This window comes from Pinus tabuliformis, chromosome 6, assembly GCF_031772625.1.
Source record: "Pinus tabuliformis cultivar Carrire ecotype Pingquan chromosome 6, CPIR1, whole genome shotgun sequence".
NCBI classification, from domain to species: Eukaryota; Viridiplantae; Streptophyta; class Pinopsida; order Pinales; family Pinaceae; genus Pinus; species Pinus tabuliformis.
The window spans coordinates 1579039401-1579066110 of record NC_142292.1 but is presented as its reverse complement, the minus strand read 5'-3'; the positions used below and the strand labels follow the sequence as shown (position 1 = coordinate 1579066110).

Here is a 26710-nt window from a genome sequence, read left to right as displayed (position 1 = left end):
TAAAGATATTGAAAGATTTGGTATGATGGACTGCAAGCCTGTACTCCTCGAGGATCTTAACTTTTAAAGTTATATGGTAGTGATGTCGGACCAGACTTGGGAAATGCCTCTGAGTTTCTAAAACTCTTTCGCATTGATGTTCTTGGTGAAACCTCTGTCCAAACATATGTTTTGCAGTTAGCTTGAGAGCTCATATTTGGTTGAGCCTCACTGGATTGATGCCAGAATCTTCTGAGATGTCTTCAGGACACAATCTCTCATGGATTAAGATACACTGCCGAGATGTTGAGACTACTTGGATATACTGATGTTGATTGGGCAGGCAGTGTGGTGGATCGTAAGAGCACTTCCGGTATACTGTTTCACCTGGGATCTGCTTCGATATCCTGGAGCAGAAGCAGAAGTCGGTGGCTTTGAGCACCGCTGAAGCAGGATATATTGTTGCGAGCATAACCTCATGTGAGGCAGTCTGGTTGTGAAAGCTCTTCAGTGAGCTGTTTGGATTTACATTGGATACCACTGTGATTCTCTGTAACAACCAGAGGTGGGATTCGATTATTGAGGAATCCCGTATTCGTCAATTGCTCCAGCAATAGACATCATCTGGGATATGGTAAGTCATAGCAAGGAAGCTCCATCACATTAAGATGATGTATAGGTTGATACACCTTGTCAAAGCCCCGAGAAAGATCTAATCTGTGATTTTCCCAAAAGACTTGGAGTCGGCAAGAAACCCTTGTACAAGGGTCCTGCATGTTGCATACATTGAGCTCTGGGAGCTCTGAGGGCTTGCGGTTCCTACTGGAGCACATATGACCACAGGGTGACTCACCCTCCCCTAGTGGTGCACACTGGAACAAGATGATTCCTCTCTTGTGGAACAAGATGATTCGCTCTCTTGTGGAACAGGAGATTCGCTCTCCTGTGACAGGATGATTAGTTCTCCTGTGAGGCCTGGACTGATGTGTTCTCCATGGCAGCCTGGATTGATGTGTTCTCCATGGCAATTGTAGCAGGATTGATGTGTCTCCTGTGAGGCCTAGATTGATGTGTTCTCCATGGCAATTGTAGCAGGATTGATGTGTTCTCCTGTGAGGCCTGGATTGATGTGTTCTCCATGGCAATTGTAGCAGGATTGATTAGTTCTCCTGTCGAGGCATCCTACCCATGCAGTCTGGGACTCATAGGAAGTACCTCTCATCTGATCAATGAGTAGGGAAATGAAGTTAGGGACCATAGTAGTACCGATGGACGCATCGTTGTTACTACCGTACTCCCTACGCTAGGATGACTTCCATTGATCTGTGATCAATGATACTGTCTGGACCAGTGGTAGGAGTTGTAACCATACTATGACGCTGACTTCGGGTCGTTGAGACTGGTCTGGGATCAGTGGTACATACTCTGAGATTGACTTTGAGTCAGTGGAGGATGATATTGGTCTGGGACCATTGGAGTTGTAACTCACTATGACGCTGACTTTGGGTTGGTTGAGACTGGTCTGGGACCAGTGGTACATACTCTGAGACTGACTTTGAGTCAGTATGATACATCCTCGATCATTTCTTCTTCTTCATAATTCGGACAAAAGCAGAGTAGAACAGAACAATGCAAGAGCAGAGCTAAACAGAACAAAACAGTACAGATCAGTGCAGGGCAGAACAAGACAGCAGAATAGGCAAAATAGAGCAGAGCAGGGCAAGGGTCAGGCTGTACAAGGCAGTGCATTTGATGGATGAATAGTACGACCGATAGACAGATTGCAAATGAAGTTCTCCATGGTTGAGAGGGAGTGTTAAAATTGGCAACCAGGGCAAAACTTCATGTGGGTCATCTTATTCATGGCTAATAATATTTTTATTAGATTCCTCTCGTCGAGAGGTATAGGATTGATATAAAGATCATCTAATTCCGATAAGTATTCATGGAGATATGAATTTATTTTGATTATGGAATTATTATCAAGCCGACCTACAACTCATGTAGGCTCAGAAGCCCAACAGTCGCATCTATTCACCCACCAACGTTGTGTATAAATATAAGAGGACTTTTCCTCATTTGGTCTCACTCATCTCATCACATCTCTCTCTCTCTACTGCGCAGATATGAGTCTCTTCTCTACTGCGCTGAAATGGGTCTCTCTCTCTCACACATGTGAAGCTGGAAGCTGTTGAATTTGAAGCTGCAACTGCAGAAGTAAAGATTGACTTGCGTGGCCTATAAGATCTCCTCTTTGGAACTGCGTTGTGGGTTCATCTGAACCTCCTCTGGAAGCCGAAACTTTTGGTGGTGGAATGAAGTCAATCCGACGAACAGTTTGCAAGATATCGACTGCCCTAGTTTGAAGCCGGAAACTGCTGAAACTGAAGCTGCAACTGCAGAAGTAAAGATTGACTTGCGTGGCCTAGAAGATCTCCTCTTGGGAACTGCGCTGTAGGTTCATCTGAACCTCCTCTAGAAGCCGAAACTTTTGGTGTTGGAATGAAGTCATCCGACTGTCGGTTTGTGAGATATGGTCTGCCCTAGTTTGATAATGAAACCGCTAATGCTGATGCTACTGATCTAAGGTTTGCTACTGCTGATATGAATCAGATTTATTGTACTATTTCTCTCTGCTGAATTATTGAAGATAAAAGAAGATTTGATCAAAGGGTTTCCCCACACATTGTGGGGTTTGTCCCTGCTAGCCGCCACATCTTGTGTCTCTTGTCTTGTCTTGTTTTCTGTCGATCGTTTAATGTTCTATCTGCACTTTACTTTATGTACATGTGATTGCTAATCGGTGGAATATAATAAGAAAAAGAAGTAAACTGTTATAAGCATAGAACATACCATAACTTAACAGGCAGGAAGGACAGATATGGTATAAGGATTGTTAAGTCCATTGTGGTAGGCTCTATTTTAGCTAGCAAAGAAGATCACAGAGTTATGACAAGCATTTCAGGCATATCTCTGGTCTCATGCACTTTCGATCTTGAATGCCTAGCATATATCGATAACCTTTTAACTACTTCCAAACCCTGGTCATTCATTCTCTCTTAAAATAGATCAGCAAGACTGCAATGTGAAAGATGCCAAATTCAACTAGGACAACCCTCAAGATTAGAAACAAAACTTGATTAAAACAACTTTTAAGTAAAATCTACTACAAATAAGTGCAATCATGTTCTATGGAAGCCAAGAATAGCTGAGTTAAATCGTCTCTTCTTGGCTGATTTGTGGTTGTTAGGGCGGCCACTCAGTAGCCTCAAAATCGCTTGCATATTCAATAAATTCGTGCTTAAGGTAACCAAAAGATTTTTTTAATAAATTTGAGGAAGAAAGAAGAGGTGTTGGGCCCTTTTTAATGTCCTTCTTTTGGATCTCTTTGGCAGCCCCTAAGGGTGGCAAGATTGTGAATCCCTTGGCTCTTTGAGGTTGGTTGATCTGACCAACAATTTCCCCAGTCTCAAATCCTTGAAGGAAGGCAACTTGTGCCATACTCAAGGTACTTGCATCCAGTGATTAGTAAACTCAAGGAAATAGATTGCAAAGAGAAAAGACAACTTGTGCTATTCACAACTACACAATATTATCTATTCAAATTTGAAAAACTATTGAAGGATAGACACATGTTGATTTTTGGTAGCATCGGATGTGCTCTAGCCTTGAAATTTGGAGGAGAGGCCAAGGCACATGAGATCTCCAAGACCCTGAAATCGTTTTGAGAAATTCCACCCGGATTTGGAGTTATTAAAATAACTAATACGTTTAATGGGTTCCTAAGTCTAAACATAGGAAAATAAAAATATTAATGAGTATTAATAAAGATAAGGGTGAGAAGTTCTAAGAGATGAGGATCAAGTTTGTTTTAAGCTTTTAATCTTAGCCGTTGATTAGAGACTTAATCTCGGTCGTTGATTATCGACAGGGAAAGTATAAGAGAAGACTTAAGGATCATTTGGAGACACGCCGGTAGATACTCAGTATCTCAAGGAAAATCGATCTTCAAGTAAAGGAAATCGATTTCAGAGGGAGAGTTGCAGGTGGAGGAAGAGATGGGCATCAACAACAGGCAGTGACTCAGGAGGAGGTGATGCAGGGACAGTGGGAGGCAACGCAGAGAGAGACGCAGTCCAGAGGAGAAACGTAGCCCTCACGCAGGCTGACGCAGAGGGACGCAGAGCCACTCAGAGCCACACAGAGTGATGCAGAGGTGACGCAGGAGTGGGAGCAGGGTCTCCAAAGTATCAAAAAGTCTCAAAGGAAAAGTCTCAGGTGTGTTCTTTCAGTTTCTCTGTAAAATCATTCCTTGTAAAAGCAATTGCTGCTAAAGATTAATAAAACCCTCATCTGCTGCACCGATTTTCCCGCATTGGGTTTTTCCGGGTACAATTTTCCAAAAACAACTGTGTCTATGTGATTGGTTTTTGTGCATGTATTTTTCTCTGGGTAATTGTGTGATAACTGCAATAGAATTAATTTTAATATTTGCTTAAGGGATTTCGTAAATAACTTATTGTGAATAATAAGTAGGTGAAATAAATTAGTCGCTGCAGTAGAAATTCAGTTTAGAAATTTTCACATGGTATCAGAGCAGAGATCCGACAATAGGAGAGGAAAATTGACTATGGGTCAAAAGCATGATGCAGAGGCATCCACTCAAGGGGACTCGCGCAGATTTTTAGAAGAATGCACAAGGGATATGAATTACGAGTATTCTATGTTAGCTTCCAGATTGGAAGAAGAAGTCGTTTGCTTAGCAAGCTCTGCCTCCTCTGAGGTTTGGTATATAGACAATGGAGCTTCCTGGCATATGATAGGAATCTGAAAATGATTTTTAGATTATTAGGAAGAAAGAATGAATTTTCATATCACCATGGGAAATAAGGCAAAGTGTACTCCAGTAGGAAGAGGTACTGTAGTATTTCAAACCGAAGCAAGAGAACGACTTCGAGCAACCAATGTGCTACATGTGCCAGGATTGGGGATGAACTTACTCTCCGTATCTCAACTTCAAAACAAGCGATATGACGTTTTCTTCTTTAAGGAGAAAGTATATGTCAAACACTCGAGTTGGAAAAAGAAGGCCCAAATTGGAATCAGAAGTAATAGGTTGTACAGGTTGCAACTAGAATCACCAATGGCACTGATAGGCAGTAATGGAGACAAAGATTTGAATGAACTATGGCACAGAAGGATGGGAGACTTACACCATGGGGCTTTGAGAATTCTCAGGAAAACAATATTAGGAGTTCCAGAACTAAGTACCGAACGAGATGATGTATGCAGAGGGTGAGCTCGAGGCAAGTATGCCAAAGCAACGTTTTCCAGAAGTAACAATTGGGCTAAGAGTGTGCTAGGATTGATACACTTAGACATCTACAGACCGATGTCCACAAAGGCTCTTAGTGGTCCTGAATACTTTGTCACCATCATCGATGACCATTCCAAGAAGACTTGGATATGCTTTCTGAAAATCAAGGATGAGGTTTTTGGTCGATTCAAAGAGTTCAAGGCTCTAGTGTAGAATTTGATAGGAAAGAAGATAAAAGTGTTGCACTTAGATAATGGGGGAGAGTATGTTGACAAGGACTTCACCGATTTTTGCGCTAAGGAAGGCGTCAGAAGGGAGTCGACAACTCCCTATAATCCGTAGCAGAATGGAGTAGCAGAAAGGAAAAACAGGACTATTGTGGAAGCAGCTAGGGCAATGTTATATGATCACGATATGCCTAAATTCCTGTGGGCAGAAGCATGCAACACAACAGTTTATGTCCAGAACAGGACTCCACACAAGGCATTGGGCAAAATCACTCTGGAGAAGGTCTTCTCCGGAAAGACACCTGTAGTCAGTCATTTCAGGATATTTGGGAGTTTAGCATATTACCATATACTCGAAGAAAAGAGAAAGAAATTAGATCAAACTACTAAGAAATGATATCTTGTGGGATATAATGAGAATGCTAAGGCATATAGAGTCTATCTTCTAGGGAGTAGGAATGTAGTAGTTTGGCAGGATGTAAAGTTCATGGAGGATAGAGCTTTCAGGAAATCCCGAGAAATGCCTCCCGAGGAGCAGTCGAAAGACGAGCTGTTGGTCAAACCACTTTGACTAGCAGAAACTAGTACTAGAAATTCTCATGAAGACAAAGCTTCAGAACACGAGGAATCTCAGGAAGAGGAAGAGCTGATAGATGTGCCTACGACCAGTGCAAGAACGAGTCGAGAACTCCGATGGATTCTACGGGATGCAAAGGACTTCATTGGTGCACCCAAGAATAATAAAAGGGAGCGAAGACAACCAGACAGATACCAGGCCTTAGTAGCTCAGGTTGGGGAACCTTCTAGTTTTCAAGAGGTCGTTCAACATCAAGTATGGGTAGATGTTATGGTAGAGGAATACAACTCTATAATGGTTAATGATGTCTGGGAAGTGGTACCTAGGCCTCAGTACAGGTCAGTGGTATGTTCGAGATGGATCTACAAGGTCAAATATGCTGCAGATGACAGTGTGGAGAAATACAAAGCCAGGTTTGTGGCTAAGGGGTATGCTCAGAAGGAAGGGATAGACTACGAAGAAATCTTCGCCCCAGTAGCCAGGTATACTTCTATTAGAACCGTGATATCTCTCGTAGCGCAGATGGGCTGGGATATTCATCAGATGGATGTCAAGATGGCATTCTTTAACGAGGTAATAGAAGAGGAAGTATACATTGAACAACCAGAAGGTTTTGAGACACATGAGAAGAAATCTCATGTATGCAGATTAAAGAAAGCCTTATATGGGGTTAAATAGGCACCTAGAGCATGGTACAGTGGAATTGATAACTACTTGCAGAAGATGGGGCTCGTCAAGAGTGACGCAGACCCTAATCTCTACTATCTTGTCGTAGAGAATGAACCTCTAATCCTAGTGTTATATATGGATGATCTTTTCCTGATAGGATCATCCAGGCTTATCAAAGACTGCAAGAAGAACTTAGCCACATAATTCAACATGAAGGATTTGGGACAGATGCATTATTTCATGGGGTTGGAAGTTTAGCAGCAGAAGGGTGAGATCTTCCTTGGACAAGGGAGATATGCTACAGAGATCTTGAAGAGATTCAAGATGCAAGACTGTAGACCTATAGCTACTCCAATGATAACCAACTGGAAGAAGATTGATGCATTAGAAGATAAAGACGTTGATCCCACCTTGTACAGGAAGCTCATAGGGTCTTGATGTATCTGGTCAATACCAGGCCAGACATTTGTTATGCTGTCAACACCCTCAGTCAGTTCATGGTGGAACCTAAGAGGGCGCACTAGGCAACAACCAAACATGTTCTCAGGTATATACAAGGACAGTCGAGCATGGACTATTGTACACTCGAGGCAATGACATCAGGTTGAGTGGGTGCATTGACACAGATTGGGTTGGAAGTTTAGTAGATCGGAAAAGTACAATTGGGTACTATTTCAACATTGGATCAGGAATGACCTCCTGGTGTGGTAGTAAACAGAAATCTGTGGCTCTGAGCTCAGCTGAAGCAAAATATATGGCATCTAGCACAACTTCGTGCGAAGCCATATGGCTCAGGAAATTGCTTGTGAACCTATTCAGGAGAACGATGGAAGCGACCAGGATCATGTGTGATAATTAGAGTTGCATCAAGCTCTTTGAGAATCCATTTTTTCATGATCGATCGAAGCACATTGATATCAGGTGTCACTTTGTCAGAGACTGTGTCCAACGAGGAGAAGTATAGTTGAGGTACACTCCTACAGGAGAATAGGTAGCAGACATCCTCACCAAGGCTGTAGGAAGAACACAGTTTATTTATTGAGGGAGAAGATGGGGATGGTAAAGAATCCATTTCAGTAGTAGAAATGGATAAGTGTCAAGAGTTCTAGTGCAGCAGTTTGCAGTGGCAGTGCTATGGGCAGCATGATGTAGCATGTTGAGAGGGAGCTGCAGTACAGATGTAGCAGTGGCAGTGGCAGTGTCATGGGCAGCAGTATAGGAAGCAACAATGCAGTGGATGTGGGGCAGCAAGCTAAGTATTAGCAAAGAGGATCGATGTGGAGGATCAATGTGATGCTTCTATGGTGAAGCATTGCTAGAGCACATTCTTCGCTAAGGGGGAGTCTTGATTTTTGGTAGCATCGGATGTCCTTTAGCCTTGAAATTTGGAGGAGAGGCTAAGGCACGTGAGATCTGTAAGACCCAAAAATCGTTTTGAGAAATTCACCCAGATGAGGAATTATTAAAATAATAATATTTTTAATGGGTTCTTAAGTCTAAACTTAAGAAAATAAAGATATTAATGGGTATTAATAAAGATAAGGGTGAGAAGCTTCTAAGAGACGAGAATCAAGTCTGCTTTAATCTTCACCGTTGATTAGAGACTTAATCTCGGCCGTTGATTTATCAACAGGAAAAGTATAAGACAAGAATTGAGGATTATTTGGAGACACATCGACAGATACTTAGTATCTCAAGGAAAATCGATTCTCAAGTAAAGGAGATCGATTTTAGAGGGAGAGTTGCAGGGTGGAGGAAAAGGAGGGCATCAGCAGCAAGCAGTGACTGAGGAGGAGGTGACGTAGCGACAACGGGAGACAACGCAGAGAGAGACGCAGTCCAGAGGAGAGACGTAGCCCTTGCGCAGGTTGACACAGAGGGACGCAGGCTGACGCAGAGCCACTTAGAGCCACGCTGAGTGACGCAGGAGTGGCAACATGGTCTCCAAAGTGTCAGAAAGTCTCAAAGGAAAAGTCTCAGGTGTTTTCTTTCAGTTTCTCTGTAAAATCATTCCTTGTAAAAGCAATTGCTGCTAAAGATTAATAAAACCCTCATCTTCTGCACTGGTTTTTCTGGGGACAATTGTCCAAAAACAACTGTGTCGATGTGATTGGTTCTTGTGCATGTATTTTTCTCTAGGTAATTGTGTGATCACTGCAATAGAATTTATTTTAATATTTGCTGAAGGGATTTCGTAAATAAGTTATTATGAATAATACGGAGGTGAAATAAATTAGTTGCTGCAATAGAATTTCAGTTTAGAATTTTTCATAACACATACTTGTCTATCCCTTCCTTCGGCGATTCTACCCCTATTTGGGCCTCAATCTACTAAAAGGAAAGCAATATGACAATTCAAATCAGCATGGATATACCTTAGACTAAGAGAAGAGTCACCAAAACCAAGTCAAGATGGAACCTCCAAAAACTTTATCTTAGTATCATGAGCAAAAAAAATGATAAGGGTGTAACCAAGCCTAGAGCTTCCAACCATGGAAGACAATGAGCCCAAGAGGCTTATTTATACAATTTCTTGAGAGAATCCCAATGCAAAGACTGATGAACAAGTGGCAAACTAATGATAATCCCAATGAGGAAGTCGCATCACAAGCAGAGAAAGCGCTGGCTGTAGCATGTTGTATGTGGCATCTAAACAAAGCCTGGACAGGAGTAGATTGGCTGAGTGTTGGCATCGTGGATCACCTTGTTGGCTAAGCATGTAGATGGGAGCTACCATGTGTGAAAGTATTGGAGTAGTAGGGGAACACATCCCTTGATTAACTGCTGCAAACTCCAAGTGAAATCCCAATTAAATCTATGTGCAAATATGCGTCTGTTATGAATATAATTCATATAAAAATAATAAATGCAAATATAAATATAATAATAATAAATAATAATTAATTAACTAATAGTTAGTTAGTTAGTAATGAATGAAGAGGCATGTCTCTAAAGACAACCATTCGTGAAAGGGTACCTACCTGGGTATATATATAGGACTCTCAGTGGTAATCTCATCATCTCACTTGGATTCAACTATATATATATATTACTTATCCTACATTGGATGTCCTTGTCTTCGAAGTATTTTGAAGATTATTGTGAAGTACGAACTTTGTTCGTTGCATTGGTATCAGAGCTGTTCGATCCTTTGGCTGCTTCAATGTTGCACAAAGAACTAGTCTGATCCGGCTTTTGGCTATCAAATCTTCGTCGACGTTGTTGTCATCTCTATTGAAGCATTTCGCTACATAATTTGGGAGATTCTCCATTTATCATTAGGCGTTTGGCCAGTAAAAATAAATAAATGAAATTAATGATTTACAAATAACAGTAGGTCATTATGAGTACATATCTCAATTTCCTGTTGTAAAATTGTATGACATAGAGGTTGACATAATTCTTGGTCAACCTTGGTTTAGAGAATTGGGTGCATTCAGAGGCCATATCCAATAAAAAAGAAGAAAATTTTCATTTAAAAGATCATATCCAGAAATTACTTGCATAAGTCAAAAAGTGTACAACTAAGAATCACAAGTTAGAACAAGAAAAAGAAAGTTTTGACAAGAAATTCAACGAAAGTCTATCAGAGAATGAAGAGGAAAATGTATGCTTAAAGGACATTAACAAAAAATTATTGGAACAAATCAAGTGTTTAAAAGATAGAAACTTGAATGCCAAAATAAAGTTGACTTAGAAAATGAGGAACTCTTACGTCTCAAAATTCATAATCAGAGTCTACTCACTCAAATTAAGAAACTTAAAAATCATAAGAAATCATTGAATGCCAAATTAGAAGAATTTATCACAAAATACTTATCGAAGTCTTCAATCTAAGTTGAAGAAAAAGATACGAACTCTAATGCAGTAAATATCACAACTCAAGATGATGAGAAACCAATAGAAGTTAAAACATATTCAGATGTCGCGGTTCAAACAATAGAAATTCCAAGTGATGATTTAGTAGCCAACTCAACAACAACAGTGCCTGAAGTAATTCAGGAAACTGCCACACACAAGATAAGGGAAAGTCCAACTAGAAGAACTCCTTATCGACATTTGATCACAAGAGCAAACAATTAAGTCAGTGTACATATTTGAACCATTCAGAATGGAAGCAACATATTTATGTTCCAAGGAATTGTAAAGTTTGCATAATCCAGTTCTATGATAACAATTCATTACAAATTTCCAGTGACTAGAAGATTCCACAGAAGATTAATCTAGGATGTTCAGATCCATTCTCCGTCTGACAATTTTATTTATCACTCAAAGGATCATATCGTCTTGTATCAATGAAGATGAAAGTATTGAGCCAAGAAGATATTCGAAACGGGAAAAGAGATCTAGCCCTTTCATTTGTAAGCTTTGGGGACAAAGCTTTTTGAGGAGAGGGGCAATGTTATGAATATAATTCATATAAAAATAATAAATGCAAATATAAATATAATAATAATAAATTATAATTAATTAACTAATAATTAGTTAGTTAGTAATGAAGAAGCATGTCTCTAAAGACATAACCATTCGTGAAAGTACCCTTTCCCGGGTGTATATATATATATATAGGACTCTCAGTTGTAATCTCATCATCTCAGTTGTATTCAAATAGTTATATATATAAATTACTTATCCTACAATGGATGTCCTTGTCTTCAAAGTATTCTTAAGATTATTGTGAAGTACGAACTTTATTCATTGCATTGGTATCAGAGCATTCCTTTGAGTAGACGAACTTTGTTCATTATAGTGTCCATATGCTGCTGCATATTGCTTCTGGTAGGATCTGCATATGGCTATTAGAGGATTGACAACGTACTCTCCTTTGGCTGACAGTGGACATGTGTATGGAGGAGAGGGGTTAAGGGGAGCTAACTCCCACACAACACTTCACTCAAACTCAAACAAACATGCAACCAATCTGCTGGCAAAATCCATGAGGAAACAAGAGGATGCTTGGCCTGCTGAGTAGACCGCTCGGGCCCTCCAAGAGGTAGTCAAACTTGGCCTCATTAAGACTTATGACTTGTTGATGAAGTGGCTGCCAAATTAGCCTTATAACTCGCATTTTGACTTCACTTTGATGCCATATCATTTTCCTTTGACCTTTTGACTTGGAAACATATTTAATGTGTCTACCACTTATTAATTTTTTGTATTTTTTTTTGTCCTTTTTGCCTCTCACATTAGAGAAAGTGGGGTTTCAAGGGGAGATAGTCATTTTTCGACCCCCAAAGTTGGTCTGAGAATAATGTTGGTGTTGTGAGCATGAATTTCGAGCTATTACATGCCACCAACATCTCCTAGAGCCACTTATTTACAACATTACACATGAAATTAATTTAAAATGTTGTCTTTTGCGGGAAATTTTAATTAATTAAAAAAATCCTAGAAAAACTACGTCAAATTCCTTGAGACTCTAGATATGACTTAGCATGGTAGTATACATTGACCCTAGATATTAGGACAGACCCATGGCACAATTATTAAGCCACATTCCAGCTTTGGAGGTATTTGAGTGAAAAATCTTGACTAATTATTTATCGATGAAGAGTGAAAATAATTGGTCAAATGAGAAAAACACTATAGAGTGGGCTCACTTAATAACTGGGTCCCAAGTCGCCTACCCCTGTTACATAAGTTCATCCTGTGAGCAACATTTATTACCATGCCCCCGCCGGGGTGCGGAATTTGAGAGTAGAGAGGGAGAGAAGAGAGAAAGGGGCATAAATGCCTTGCTAGACTTTTGATTTTCTGAAATTTTTTCTTGCTGTCCATGTCCTTTGGGCAATGGGGTCCCCGTTTCTTGCAATGTGCATATGAGTAGGTAACACTGCGCTTTGGGCTCACTAATGCCCCAACCACATATATGTGACTAATTAATGGTGTGTTCCATCCACACATTGGCAAGTTTATTTGTGGAATATTTAAATGACATACTCATCTTCAAGAACACATCAAACATGTGTGTATCACTCTAAATCTATTACATACACATAATTTGGAGGTGAAGATAAAGAATTCCTACTTTGGTCAAACATACAACTCCTATCTAGGCTCCCCTCCTATGGGCCCATTCCCACCTCTGCAACATATCTAAATAATTTCCTGGGAGGTCTGAACTACAGAAAATTTATTAAACATTTCTCTTGTATTGCATGCCTTCTCCATCTGGCATCAGTTATCCAATCAGGATCTTCAGTTGGACCCAATAGTACAACACAACTTTATACAACTCAAGAACGCCCTATGTTCAGAACCTGTTCTCTAACTGTTGAATCTCCAACTTCCATTTGAGATTAAGACTGACGGCTCTCAGTATTCCATTGGCACAGTTCTTACATGGTATCTATGACAATGTGTTTTGTGCATTGTTCCAGGCATTACAACAATGGTGCCATTACATCCTTGGTAAGGAAACTATCTTATACATGTATCATCATCCACTTATCTTTGTCATGTTCTCAATCTAAATTTCAAGAACAACAGCACGTTAAATGAGCATCTTACCTAAAATAATTCCACTTGGTATTTAAGTACAAGGAGGGCAGCTCTAACAAAGCAGCTGACATTCATAGCTGCCCTCTGGTTTGTGTATTGCACATCCTTGATATGCTTTGCTTATGAAGAATGGAAATAGTGGTATGATGTAGACCCAACTTTTGCCTCAATTTTGCGAGAAAATTATCACAACTATATAATGAAAATCATGAAGCAAAGAGTATTCATGTTACTTAGGGGTTGGCTGACTCAAATCCATGAGATTGTGGTGTATCATTTCTATATTCTTGAAGACTCTAAATGGAGTTGCCTTCAAGCTCATCATCTCCCTTTAAGTTGGATGCTTCTAGATATATATTGCATTGAAGCATGACCCGTATTAGACCCGCGAGTACCCGTGGGTCTAGCGGGTTCTATACTGAGCCGGGTCACTCGCATAGAACCTGCATTTAAGACCTGGACTCGGCGGGTATCTTATAGAACCCGTCTACCTGTATAAGACCCACAAGTATTCTATAGGACCCGTATAGAACTCATCGAGCCTCAAAAGGCACAAAATGTTCAGTTTTTTTCTTTTTTTTCTTTTTTGGAAATGAGGTGATCAATCTATTGCACTCCAATTAGACTTATACCATCTAGCTCTTTCAAATCTTTACTTCCTTGAGGTACACATCCAACCACTACCAATGGCTTCTTTGCAGCTCTACCCTTGTGAATCAAGGTCTCCATGGCTGATTGACTGGGTGACTTTACTGTGCATCTGTTCTAAAAGCATATAGTTATTCACCTTGTATGTGCCATCCATGTCCATAGTCCTTGAAACCCTCTTGAATTTTGACCAAAGATCTTCAATTTCTTTCCGTTATAATTCTTTTAAGATTTGTATAGTAATGCACTTGTATCTACCAACCAATGGGCTTTATTTCTCTGCACCACCACCTTCTTGGAAAGGAAATTACCTCTTTAGAAGAAAGTTACATGCTTGCTAAATGTCAGTTATGCTCCAAAATAAAGTGAGGGATCAGGAATGATCCTTTGACTCAAAATAGTTTCAGAGGTGGGTGTACATGCTTTTCTATTATGGTGCAATTTTGGCCATACCCATCACTCAATTGAATGACCTTTAAGCTTGCATTCTTGGGGTCACACGTCTTATTTGCTAGCACTCTATTACACATGAGTTTGATTTAGATTTAGAGTAGAGTTTTCTTTTACTGTGCTCTTTTCTGGTAGATGCATTATGCATTCCTGCATTCCTTTTATAGTTGTTGATGCATGTTAACTTATTTTGGTCATTTGTGGATGTTAATCAAATTTCAATTTCTGTACAGCTTTCATACATTTTTCTCAAAGTCCCTCCTGAGTTTTGTAGAAAAGTGTCAATCTAACCTTCCTCATTTGAACTAGGTTTAATGTCCCCTATCTAGTATCAACATCTTTTCTCTAAACTTCATCATTGCTTTATCTTTCTCCTGCTTGGTGAAGTTTGATGGTTTATGAGCTTATTTCATTTCCTGTTGTGGTGGTTTTGATGGTAGCCCCTTATCTTATTTTTGCTTCTGCAGGGCCCCTTGTATGTGCTTGTTTTGAAGAATGTAATCTCTAGTCCCTTTGACCTAGTTTCATCTTTAGTGGCGAAGAATGTAATCTCTAGTCCCTTCGACCTAGTTTCATCACTGTGAATGTAATCTCTAGTCCCTTTTATGCTTAAAATTTACCATATTTTAACGTTTTTTTGTATTTTGACGAGTCTTATAAGGGTTGTTCCTAAGTCTTATAAGGGTCGTTCCCGAGTCGACGAGTCAATGCCGTGACGAGTCCTATATGAGTACGAGTCATGCAACATTGATATAATGTTCATCCTTTTCTTCTGCTTAGTGGAAGATGCAAAAGGGGCATGGATACATTTTTCATAATTTAGAGGCTAAGATGACTTTTGTTTATGTTACCCCTTTTCAATATTACTGTTCTCCTGGGTTGGATTTGGGCATGGTCTCTTCAGAGGTTGGAATGAGAAATATGGTGGTGCTAGAAGCAAAATTGTGCAGCTTTTCTATGCTAAAAATTGTACATGTGAAAATCTGTCTTTTTTAAACAAATACCAGAGCTTGAGAGGTTGGAGTGTTCTTAGTCAGTGTCTTTTGTTTTCTTAGGTGACTTTGCTGTCAGAAATGACTGTTTAGAAGATACATTTCATAGTTTCTTACTCTCTATTTTGTTTTGTTTGAGGAAATATGTTTTGGCCTAGGTTGTTTATTCAAATACTTTAGAATATAAGATTGTGTGATCTAAAGGTAATACAAGATTCTTTCCTTGTATAGGAGCGATTGTACTTGTGCAAGTCTATGACCAAGGTATATACTTCTGCAGGGTGCTCCAGATCCACACACAAAGGATGCCCAAATTCCTGTAGCAGAGCTTCCACACTGTCGCAAGTGTAATGGGTTATTAAGACCACATGTCATTTGGTTTGGTGAATGCCTTGATCCAACTGTTCTAGATCGAGCAGAAAATGCTTTGATTAAGTGTGACCTTTTGCTTGTGGTAGGCACATCTGCAGTTGTGCAGGTACAGAAAAAATCATCTTGATATTTCCTCAGTTAGATTTCATATATAACAGTTGTTTTGTTGCAGTAATGGTTCATCTATATCAAGCTTTTCTTTCAACCGCATCTTGTTTCTGATTATTACTCAAGTATTATTCCTTAAGTTCTTCATGATTAATTGCTAATTTACTGTTTACTGTTTTGGTTTCCTTAGCCAGCAGCAGGCTTTGCACCTATTGTGCAAGGAGGTGGAGGTGTTGTTGCAGAATTCAATATAGAGGACACACCTATAAGTAGATCTTGCAGGTATGCAAAAATTTATTCATTAGTAGTACATAAAAGAACCATAAATTGACCTGAGAAGAGTCAAATTATTTGCTCACCATGAGTAATTGACATTATATTTCTGGAAATATATGCCTTGATTTGATGTTTGAATGGTTATGCAGTAAATTTTTATATCAGTAGTAAGGCACTTAAATTGTCAATGTATAAAGGGGAAATTTTATGTTATTTTGGATAGCATATTGTAAATGTCTGAATAATTTTGTTAGGATAAAAGCCCCTCTTGTTGCTTATTCATTCGCGTTAATGCAGATGATCAATAAAGTATCAAAAGTTGACCTTTCCTTTCCACACTGGTGGATCATGTGTAGTAATGGCTCTTTTGTGATAGAATCTACTCCATAAAGTATTAAAGCTGCACTAAGAGCTTATTAGAGATACTATGATAAGGACTGCTACCCACCCATGTGGGTGATCCCTAGGAGAAAATGTTTCTATTAATATTTCAGCTTGCCAGCCAGCAGCCCTATCATGATCCACATATAGCTAGCTTAGATCCCTCTCATCCACTATCCAGTCAATGCTTTCTTCATCTAGCCTGCTCATCCGATGAAGGTAGGTCATCAAATGTGAGGTACATTAACTATTTTTGTATTCAAGTGCTTTCATGTTATGTTTAGGGCATTCTAGTATGGATTACAATTTACAGGTTGAATTGGATGATAGACCACTTTTGACTATACACTTGCTCCCTTGCTTCACTTTGGTTGTTATCACTTACAGCTAGTCTAGTGTGACCTTCCTTGAGTCCTTTTTCTCACTATCTAGGAGGCTCTAATTGATGTTGCATGTCCATGGTAATCCATACTTAACGCCTTCCATTTTCCCATATATCGACATCCCATCTTTGGGTTGATTGTTATCTATCACTGGCATTGGTTCCCTATTTTCCTCATCCTTGAGTAAGGGCTTGCAAACTTTTCCCTAAGAGGTTGATGTAGCAAAAGGAAAGGAAAAGGCATGAGCCATATGTTAAAATGCAAAATATTAGCAAGGATAAATAAAAGCGCGTTAACAAAAGTCTAGCCTGAGTTTTACCCACCTCGTTAGCCCTATTAATTTTCCTGCGAACCTAACACCTAGCAAATCATTAACTTAGCTTATTACATATATATCAAATGAATGCGGTGTGAAAAGCTGGAAAGCCCAAATTTCTACTGCAGCGACTGATTAAGTTTATTCTATTTGTTAATTACTGAACAAATTATTTAGTCCATCCTACAACAAATACCGAAACTTATACACTGCAGCCTTCACCAATTAAATTAAATGTGGAAACAAGAAACCAAGCAAGAAAGAAATACACAACACATGACACCGTTATTTTTGGACAAAGGTCCTCGGAAAAATGCAATGTGGGAAAACCGGTGCAGCAACTGAGGGTTTGTATTATTAAGTAGTAGTTTTCTGAATACAATCTTTGGATGCCTTACTGGCTCACCAATACAGAGAATCTGACTACCAGACGATTAGTGAGAAATACCTCACTATCACTGGCAATCCGACACTAATCCAAGCCATGGATTGCTGGCCCCACGCTGGTTCTGCGTAGCTACTGCGTCAACCTACGCAATTCTGCGTCAACCTCTCTAGGGATTTGCGTCATCTCTTCTTGGATCTCTTGCTAGCTAGAGATTCGAACCTCAGGCCTTCCGGTCTCACATCCCACCTTCTTGCACTAAAACTTGTCTCTCCTAGCTGAAATTCAAACTCCCTTTGAAGCTTTGCGCTGCCTCTGCTTGGCCTTACGTTGCCTAGCATGGCCTCTGCGCTGCCTCTTCTGGATCTCTCTCCACCCCCTCTGCGATGTATTCCCAAATCAAGAAACTCTCCAACCGGAACTATCCCTGCCCCTCACTGCAAAAAATCTCCTCAATTGATTCCCTGGCAACTACTGCGCTGCCCTCTCTAAGAAATCAAATCTCTTAATCTCTCTCGGATATGCTTTCTAAATGCTCATCAAGCCTCCTCTTATAGTCTTCTCGTTGAGAACCAACGACCCATATTAGATTCTAATCAATGGCTTAGATCATTTTGGCTTGATCCTCGTCTTCTTCTAGAAGTTTCACCCTCAGTTTGATTAATACCCTTTAATTATTTTAATTTCCTAAGTTTAGACTTAGGCATCCATTAAAAATAATTAATTATTTTAATAAAACTGTCTCCGGGTGGAATTTCCCAAAACGATTTATGGGTATTGTGGAATACATGTGTCCTAGCCTCCTTGCAAATTTTGAGGCTTATAGCATATCCGATGCTACCAGAAATCAGCACTCCCTCTTAGCGAGGAGTGTGCTCTAGTAATGCAACCCGCTGAAGCATCACCCTTCTCTGTAACATCTCCCTCTGCGCTGCTGAAGTCTGACAATGCTGCCCACTAACTACTACGCAAATGTTGCATCTGTACTGCTGCTGACCTTGCCACTATCAACACTGCATCTGTATTTCAACCCTCATAAGTTTTGCATTTGTGCTGCTTTTGGCACTGTCACTGCCAACACTGCATTTGCACTGCAACCTTCTCCAACTGTTGTTGCTACTGCATCAACAACGGAAAAGCATCCAAAATTACTGAACAGGTGTTTAGCATGATGCATCTGTTGCTGGAGTTCTGACTACTACTAATCTTTGCGTTGTGATGAAAGGAGATTTTGGGGTAAACCAATTTCCCCTTTCTTTATAATTTTCGATCCTGAGGCCTGTGGGTTATGGCCTACTAATTATTGAAAGCGTTAAATATGTGCTTAAGTCTTAGAACCCGCAGGCCTCAGGATCGAAATTTATAAAGAAAGGGGAAATTGGTTGATCCCAAAATCTCCTTTCATCATTAGGCCTCAGGATCGAAATTTATAAAGAAAGGGGAAATTGGTTTACCCCAAAATCTCTTTTCATCACGTTGGCACTAAAGCCATTGCGCCGCTGTTAACTCCTTTCTGTGCCAACTACGCTGCTGCCAACTCTGTTCTACGCTGCCAACAGGTTGATATAAGAAGGGGCTTGAGGGTCATTTGGAAAACACACAGAGAGATTGAGGAAATTGATTTTCTGAAGTGAGAAGTTCTTAGGAGGAAAATTGATTGAGGAGCTTTCTTGCAGCAGAGGGGCATGGATAATAGCTTCCAGAGAGAGGGAGATTCTCAGCCGAAGAATCATTAGCAGAGAGAGGTAGAGAGTGATCGAGTAGCCTTAATGCAGAGGCTAACGCAAGGCTAGAAGGGCCACGCAGAAGCAACGCAGAGGGAGAGAGAGAAAGTTGAAAGTCAGAGCAGAGGGTCAGTTTCAGCAGCCGAAAGCCGGGGTGTGAGACTGGGAGGTTGAGAGAAGTGACTTTGGGCTACTGATCAATTCCCCAGTTGGGTGATGCTGTGCCTGAGAGGGTTGACACTAGGACAACGTAGAGGTAGCACAGAGCCTGCCAGGGCCACCTCATCCAGCAGTTGGAACAACTGAGACTTTTTCTTAGTGATTGTGTGAGGTAAACTGACAAAGCTTTTTCCATTATTTCTCTCTGTAACTGAATAACCCTGTGAGGTATTCAATGATGTATTCAAAATTTGCTACTGCTTAATAATAATAAACCCTCAGAGTTGCTGCACTGGTTTTCCCCCATTGGGGTTTTCCGGGGACTTCTGTCCAAACATAACTGTGTCCTATGTGTTTGTATTTTCCTTGCTCAGTTTCTATGTTTTAGAATCATATTTAATTGGTGTAGGCTGCTTCAGTAATTTACTTAAATGTTTCAAGAAGAAATCTGAAATAAGCTTGTAATGTAATTTACAATCTAGGTGTAGTAGATTCGGTTGGTTGCAGGAGGATTTCTGAGATTGTTAGATATAGGAATTTTCACATTCTCTTCCTCCTCCCTGGGCTTCGTCTATAGGAATTTTCACATTCTCTTCCTCCTCCTTGGGCTTCGTCCCACTGCTGTTGCTGCTATCAAGTCTGCACTTGACTAAGTCTTTCCTCATCTCTTCCCGCTGAAGAGCGGCCCACATTCCTTCCCAACCTGACAATCTCTCTTTGCCTAGGATACTCTGGACAAAAACTTGCCATTCTTCTGGGACTGAATTTAGAGCCAACCTCACCATCTCAGTAGGCTGAGGTGTTGATCCCACAACTGCCAATGAGTCTTGGATTTCCGGAAGCTTCGTTAGGAATAGATCAATGCGTTCCCCCTTCTGCATCTGTGTGGATCTCATCTTCTGCGCCAAGTACATCTTCTGTTGCTCGGAAGATCTTTCGTATAGCGTGGCCAATGCTTTCCACATCTGCCGATTAGAATCCTTGCTGACAATGTGATATACTACGTGATCTCTCACTTTGTCAAGGATCAATCATTTGGCCTTTTCCATCTCACTTTTGTACTTCTTGAGCGGATTTGGATCCGTGGGTACAACTACCACATTGTCGACGTAGATTTTGAGATCGTGCTCATCCAGAAGGCATGAGATCCTTCCCTTCGATATCACATAGTTTGATGCACATTCCAACCGATCTTGATCTCTTAACCCACTAGATACCATCTTTGCCAACGAAAATGTCATATTGCCTCCTCTCTCCTTTGCGCAGCACTAGGCTAGCCTACGCACTCCTTGTTGGAGTTAGCAGATCTGCTCCTCTCTGCTACTGCTCAGCAATAGAGAAATGAGAGTTCTTGGCTAGAAGTCCTCTGAGGAAGAATTACCTCAAGGTAGTGTCTCCTTCTCCCTTTTGACGTTTTTCTGCCCCAGCAACTGCTGCAGAAAACTGCGTCTCACCAGAAACTGCTCTGCATTGAAGCTTCTGTTGTGTTACTCCCTCTGCAGCTGACAAATCTCGATCTGGAAAGCTTACCTCTCTGTCGACTCACTCAGAGAGAGACTTTCCTCGAAAATTTTGCCCTCCTGGCTTGGACTGCGCAATCCCTCTGGGAATTCGATTTGCTATATGCAACACTTCGACTTCTTCTCTTTAGCGCCGTGCTCTTCTGGCTCTGCTCTCTTGCTTCACTCGTTGCGTTGATACCATGTGAAAATTTGGAAGGCCCAAATTTCTACTGCAACAACTGATTAAGTTTCTTCTGTTTGTTAATTACTGAACAAATTATTTACTGCATCCTACAACAAATACCGAAACGAATACAATGCAACCTTCACCAATTAAATTAAATGCGGAAACAAGAAACTGAGTAAGAAAGAAATACACAACACATGACACCGTTATTTTTGGACAAATGCCCCCGGAAAAACCCATTGTGGGAAAACTGGTACAGCAGTTGAGGGTTTGTATTATTAAGTAGTAGTTTTCTGAATACAATCTTTGGATGCCTTACTGGCTATCCAATATAGAGAATCTAACTGGCAGAAGATTAGTGAGAAATACCTCACACTATCACTGGCAATTCGACACTGATCCAAGCCCTGGATGGTTGGCCCCACGATGGTTTTGCGCAGCTACTTCATCAACCTACGCAGTTCTGCATCAACCTCCCTGGGGATCTGCGTCACCTCTTCTTGGATCTCTTGCTGGCTGGAGATTCGAACTTCAAGTCTTCCAGTTTCACACCCCGACTTCCTGCATTGAAACTCGCCTCTCCTAGCTAAAATTCGAACTCCCTCTAAAGCTCTACGCTGCCTCTGCTTGGCCTTACGCTGCCCAGCGTGGTCTATGTGCTACCTCTTCTGGATCTCTCTTTGCCTTCTCTGAGATGTATTCCCGGATCAGGAAACTCTCCAACCGGAACTATCCCTTCCCCATTCTCTAGTAACTGCTTCGTTGCCCTCTCTAAGAAATCCGATCTCTTGATCTCTCTTGGATATGTTTTCCAAATGCCCATCAAGCCTTCTCTTATAATCTTCTTGTTGAGAACCAACGACCTAGATTAGATTCTAATCAATGGATTAGATCATTTTGGCTTGATCCTCGTCATCTTCTAGAAGTTTCACCCTTAGTTTGATTGATACTCGTTACTTATTTTAATTTCCTAAGTTTAGACTTAGGCATCCATTAAAAATTATTAATTGTTTTAATTAAACTGTCTCCAAGTGGAATTTCCCAAAACGATTTCTGGGTATTGTGGAATACATGTGTCCTAGCCTACCTATAGATTTTGAGGCTTAGAGCACATTCGATGCTACTAGAAATCAACATGCACAACTAGGTTCCTAACATTAATATAACGAGAGTAAAATATTGTTGGAGAAAATGTAACTAGGTTCGGTCTTCATATATGTAATTTTGATATTTGTACTTATTCAAGAAAATAAAAATTATTTTTGTATTATTTGTCAATGAGTTTCTTGCTCATTGAAAATAGGTCAAGCACATTTTGAAGTGCTTCTAGAAGTCAAAATGTAATTATGATAAGACCCTTTGAGAGCATGTTACATTATGTAAGTCATCATACAAGGTGATGGGAACACCTCCAAGCATTGTAAAATCCTCTCCTAGCAGCAACGAAGTCTACAAGCAACAAAACGATGGGTAAAATTGATTTATAGAGTAAAACTGTCAAGTCGGCTTTAAGACGGTCATGTCAGCTTAATTGGAGGGAAAAACCTCTATTTATAGAGGCTGTCCACTCCAAAATATCACACGCAACTTCACTCTGAAATCTGCATGCTAGAGGAGGGCTAAATAGATGAAGACAAGGGCAGAAAAAGAGTAACGAAGACAACAAGTTAAGGAGACAGGACAACGAAGGTAAGGAGACCATTTCTGAAGCAGCTACAGCCACACGTGTGGAGGAATAAAGGACAAACTACGGCTAGATCAACATTAAAGTTACAGTGGTATATTCTTTAGGGTTTGGGCTAGTCTAGGCCTACAAAGGCCTCCTATTCCAGCGAGGAAGAAGGGCTCTCCAACGAAGTAATGAAGCAACAAATTGAATGTATGAAGGAGTGTTTCTAGGGCTAAATAGTGACACGTGCGAGGTGCAGCAAGGGTATGACAACAAACAATTTTTGTATTTGGGTGAAAGATCAAGCCTCCAAAGACTAACAAGCTTAGTGAAGGAGTCTATCTCTCTAAGGTGAAAAGGACTCTAATTGGAAGACAAAGTGTTGGAAGACAAAGTGGCGGAAGATGTGCCGGAAGTGACAGTGCAGAAAGAAGGATTTGACTTATGCTTATAGGATATCCTAGTCAAGGGTCTAGGGTTTGGTAGTTGTTCAAATAAGAAGCTTCAATAAGAGAAATCTTACAAAGGGTTTTCCTCTCAAGAGTAGAGAGGGTTTGTCCCTGGCAGAGAGCCAAACTTTTTGTTCTTGTTATTTTGTTTTGGTAGCAGATTGATGAAACACACACATTAATAATAAGAAGAAGATAAATTGTAAAAACACATCACAAATTGCTATCAAGCAACAGAAAATCACTTTACACTACTTTTCCCTAGATTCTCTAACATGGTATCGGAGCTAAGGTAACACATCAAGGAAAGGGCAACTCAAGAACACTCATCAAGGAGAAACATTTACAAAGTTGAAGCATCAAGCCGAGAAGTCTCAAATCACTTCAAGGACAAGAAGAGTCTGTAATCCATCATTCACCAAGGAGGTTTACAAACCTATAAGAGGAACCTTATATAAAGGCACCTACAAAGAAGAGCATATTGGAGCAAGATCTACATCAAGGTACAAGTCATCAAGCAAATTTCATCATCAAGCAAGTCCACTTGAAGAAGGCAACTTGAAGAGCATCAAGATCCAGAAAAGACAAGCCACCAAGCTTGCAAGGAGGAAGCAATTCCATTACATCTCAAAATCTATCGAGTAAGTACATGTCCCCTTTTGAATATACATCAATGTCTTTTTGCAAGGAAAGCAATAAATTGGTAGGGACCAATAACTTTCTTGCATGGAAGAAGAGGAAGAAGAGGACTGATCTACTTCTCAAGGAGAATGAACTCGTAGAATATGCTAAAGGGAACATCACTATCCCTGCTGAGGAACAAACTCAAGCCTTAGCCAAGTACAATAGGGATGAGACAAGAGCTCAAAGGATTCTGATAGAATCAATCAAAGACTCTCATTCCATATGTCTCCAAGTTTGAGACATTAAAAGAAATTTATGATAAGCTAGTAGAGCTATTCGTGGTACCACAACCGGAAAAGTAATATCTCTAAGGAATGAGTTATACAAGATGAAGATAACAAAGGAAGGAATAGCTCCCTACTGCATGAAAATCTCTGAAATGAGAGATCAACTTCAAGAGCTTGGGGGAGTCATGTCTGACAGAGAGATGACAACTGTTGTACTCAATGCTCTACTTGAGGAGTGGGGAAACTTCACATCTAGCATTTATGCCAAGAAGGAAGCAAACACTCTCAGTGAAATATGGTCTCTATGCAGAACAGAGGAAACCAGACTTAAGGCAAATGAAGATGTGGGATCAAAGGAGCAAGCATTTGCTAGCATGGCCAAAAGAAAGGGTAATTTTGGCAAGTTTGGTCAACGAAGAACAAACAACAAAGACATGTCCAAGATCCAATGTTTGGGATGCCAAGAATATGGACACTACAGAAGGTTTTGTCCTAAGCTTAAGAAGGACAACAATAACAAAAGAAAGAGGGAAGAAGCTCACATAACTCAAGAGATGAAAGAAGAAGGAAAGAAGCAAAGGAAGGAAGATCCTCCGAATCTTTACTATGACTAGGTCAAACTCTTCAGTTCTAGACTTCTTTCAAAGTTTTGAGTAGAATAGGAGCATGTAGGAATAAATTAAATTGCATGGCTAGAATCACCCTCTAGAATCTAGCAACATGACGTACATAGAGTTCTAGACACTCATGTAGATGTAGCATTTATGAGAAGAACAAAAATGCATAAGTAGAAATATCTTCTAGAATATAGGAGCATGGAAAATATAGCTCAAGATATTCATGTAGAAGGAGCATACCTAGTATAGGACCTCATACATGATGAAAGAAAACTTGATCATAATAAGAATCTTAGAAGACCTAAATCATCAAAGGAAGGAAACATTTGCAAGGCAAGGATCTTTAAGATCCTATGATGGAATCTTCAAAAGAAGGTTCGTGAACCAAGGCAAATGTCTCATTGGGAATCCCATTCATGGGATTCAAGAAAAGGATGATATGCAGGCAAGCTAAGATGAAGCAAGAAGGGCCACACCAAAGGATGATCAAGGAGGATCAAGATGAGGTATGTATGCATCAAAGTTTAAGTCATGTTTTCAGTTGTATATTATTAAGTCATGGGTATAGTTCTATAACATGATCAAGCATGAAAGAATCTCTTTCACCAAGAACATGCTCGAAGGCATGTACCACAATGCAATGAAGGCCAACAAAAGAACATGCTCACATAAGAAGCATAAGATTGTTGACTAAGAAGTAAAGAAATGCCGACAAGTCTAGAAAGCAAGCAATGAAGGAATGATTCCACAAGAAGCATTAGATGGTTGACCTATCTATCTGAGAAGAAGCAAATGAAGAAAGAGATCAAGCATGTGAAGAACACCATGATCACCAAGATTCACTATCTAACAAAATGCCTTGAAAGATATCTCTCGAAAGAAAGCAAGACAACTCTGATAAAGGAAGAAAGGACCCTTGACATCTATGAAGGTCTTGGAAATATAAAAGGTGCAGATAACTGATTCTACTCTATGAAGATGTCGTGATGAAGAAGCCATCCAACAGAAGGAAACACAATATCAGGATGAAGTCATGATGGGCTACTAGGTCAAAGCATACAAACTAGCAAGTACGATGGAGCATCCATAAGGAGAGCATTCTGAAGCATGGACAAGATGACAAAGGAGTAGCCAAGATGACAAGAAGAACCTGATAGTCACTTTCCACGAAGCAATGACATGACAAATCAAGAAGGAAAGTGATCGATGGATGGTACCCTACCGAGAAGAAGTTTGATCGAAGACTTCATGACATTAAGAAAGGAAGAAGATCATGCAGCTGAAGGACCCGCGAAGAAGAAGTTGTTGAGGAAGGAAAGAGTCCCCAGTTAAGAGGGAGCTCTGACAAATCCCTGATCAAGAGGGAGTTTTGGATCACCCTACAAAGGAGTGACAATTGTGTTTTCCATTTCGTGGGTCATGCACTAGACCAAGACTAACAACTGTAAGTCTAGATGAAGGCCATGAATGGAAATGTAGACACAATATAGACACAACATTCTTGTCTTCACTTGGGAAGAAATAATGGGAGGATTAGGTAATCATCTGGCATCTGATACTCTTTGAGGATGTGTAGGGAATCCAAGACAAGAGTAGGCAAGAGGACCGATATTCTTTGAGGGTTGGGAACCCAAGATAAGAATAGTCCTAGAAGGTCATACTCGAGAACACCCGAGTGGGTATGTACCTTGAGAGACAATGATGAAGGTGTTTATAAATCATTGGTCTCGCCAGCATTGTAGCTCATGGTATCGTAAAGAGATGGAGTTGTTAGTCAAGTCCTTGCACTATGACAATGCTGATGGATATGATGCTATAACAGATGGATTGCTAATCTGGTTTCTCTTATGTGAATTCTTCAAGATTGAAAATTTCCAAACACCTTGTGATGTTGTATGAATACCTCCATAG

At 40.2% G+C, this 26710-nt stretch overlaps 1 protein-coding gene across 3 annotated transcripts in view; it reads left to right on the top strand.

The window, feature by feature from the left end:
• LOC149264840 (uncharacterized) overlaps positions 1-26710 on the top strand; it is a 292062-nt gene that overhangs the window by 231924 nt on the left and 33428 nt on the right. For all 3 annotated transcript variants that reach the window (XM_089390565.1, XM_089390547.1, XM_089390556.1), the window contains 2 exons: positions 15641-15838; positions 16031-16122. In XM_089390565.1, the coding sequence (XP_089246691.1) occupies positions 15641-15838; positions 16031-16122 (290 nt within the window). The remainder of the gene's footprint in view (positions 1-15640; positions 15839-16030; positions 16123-26710) is intronic.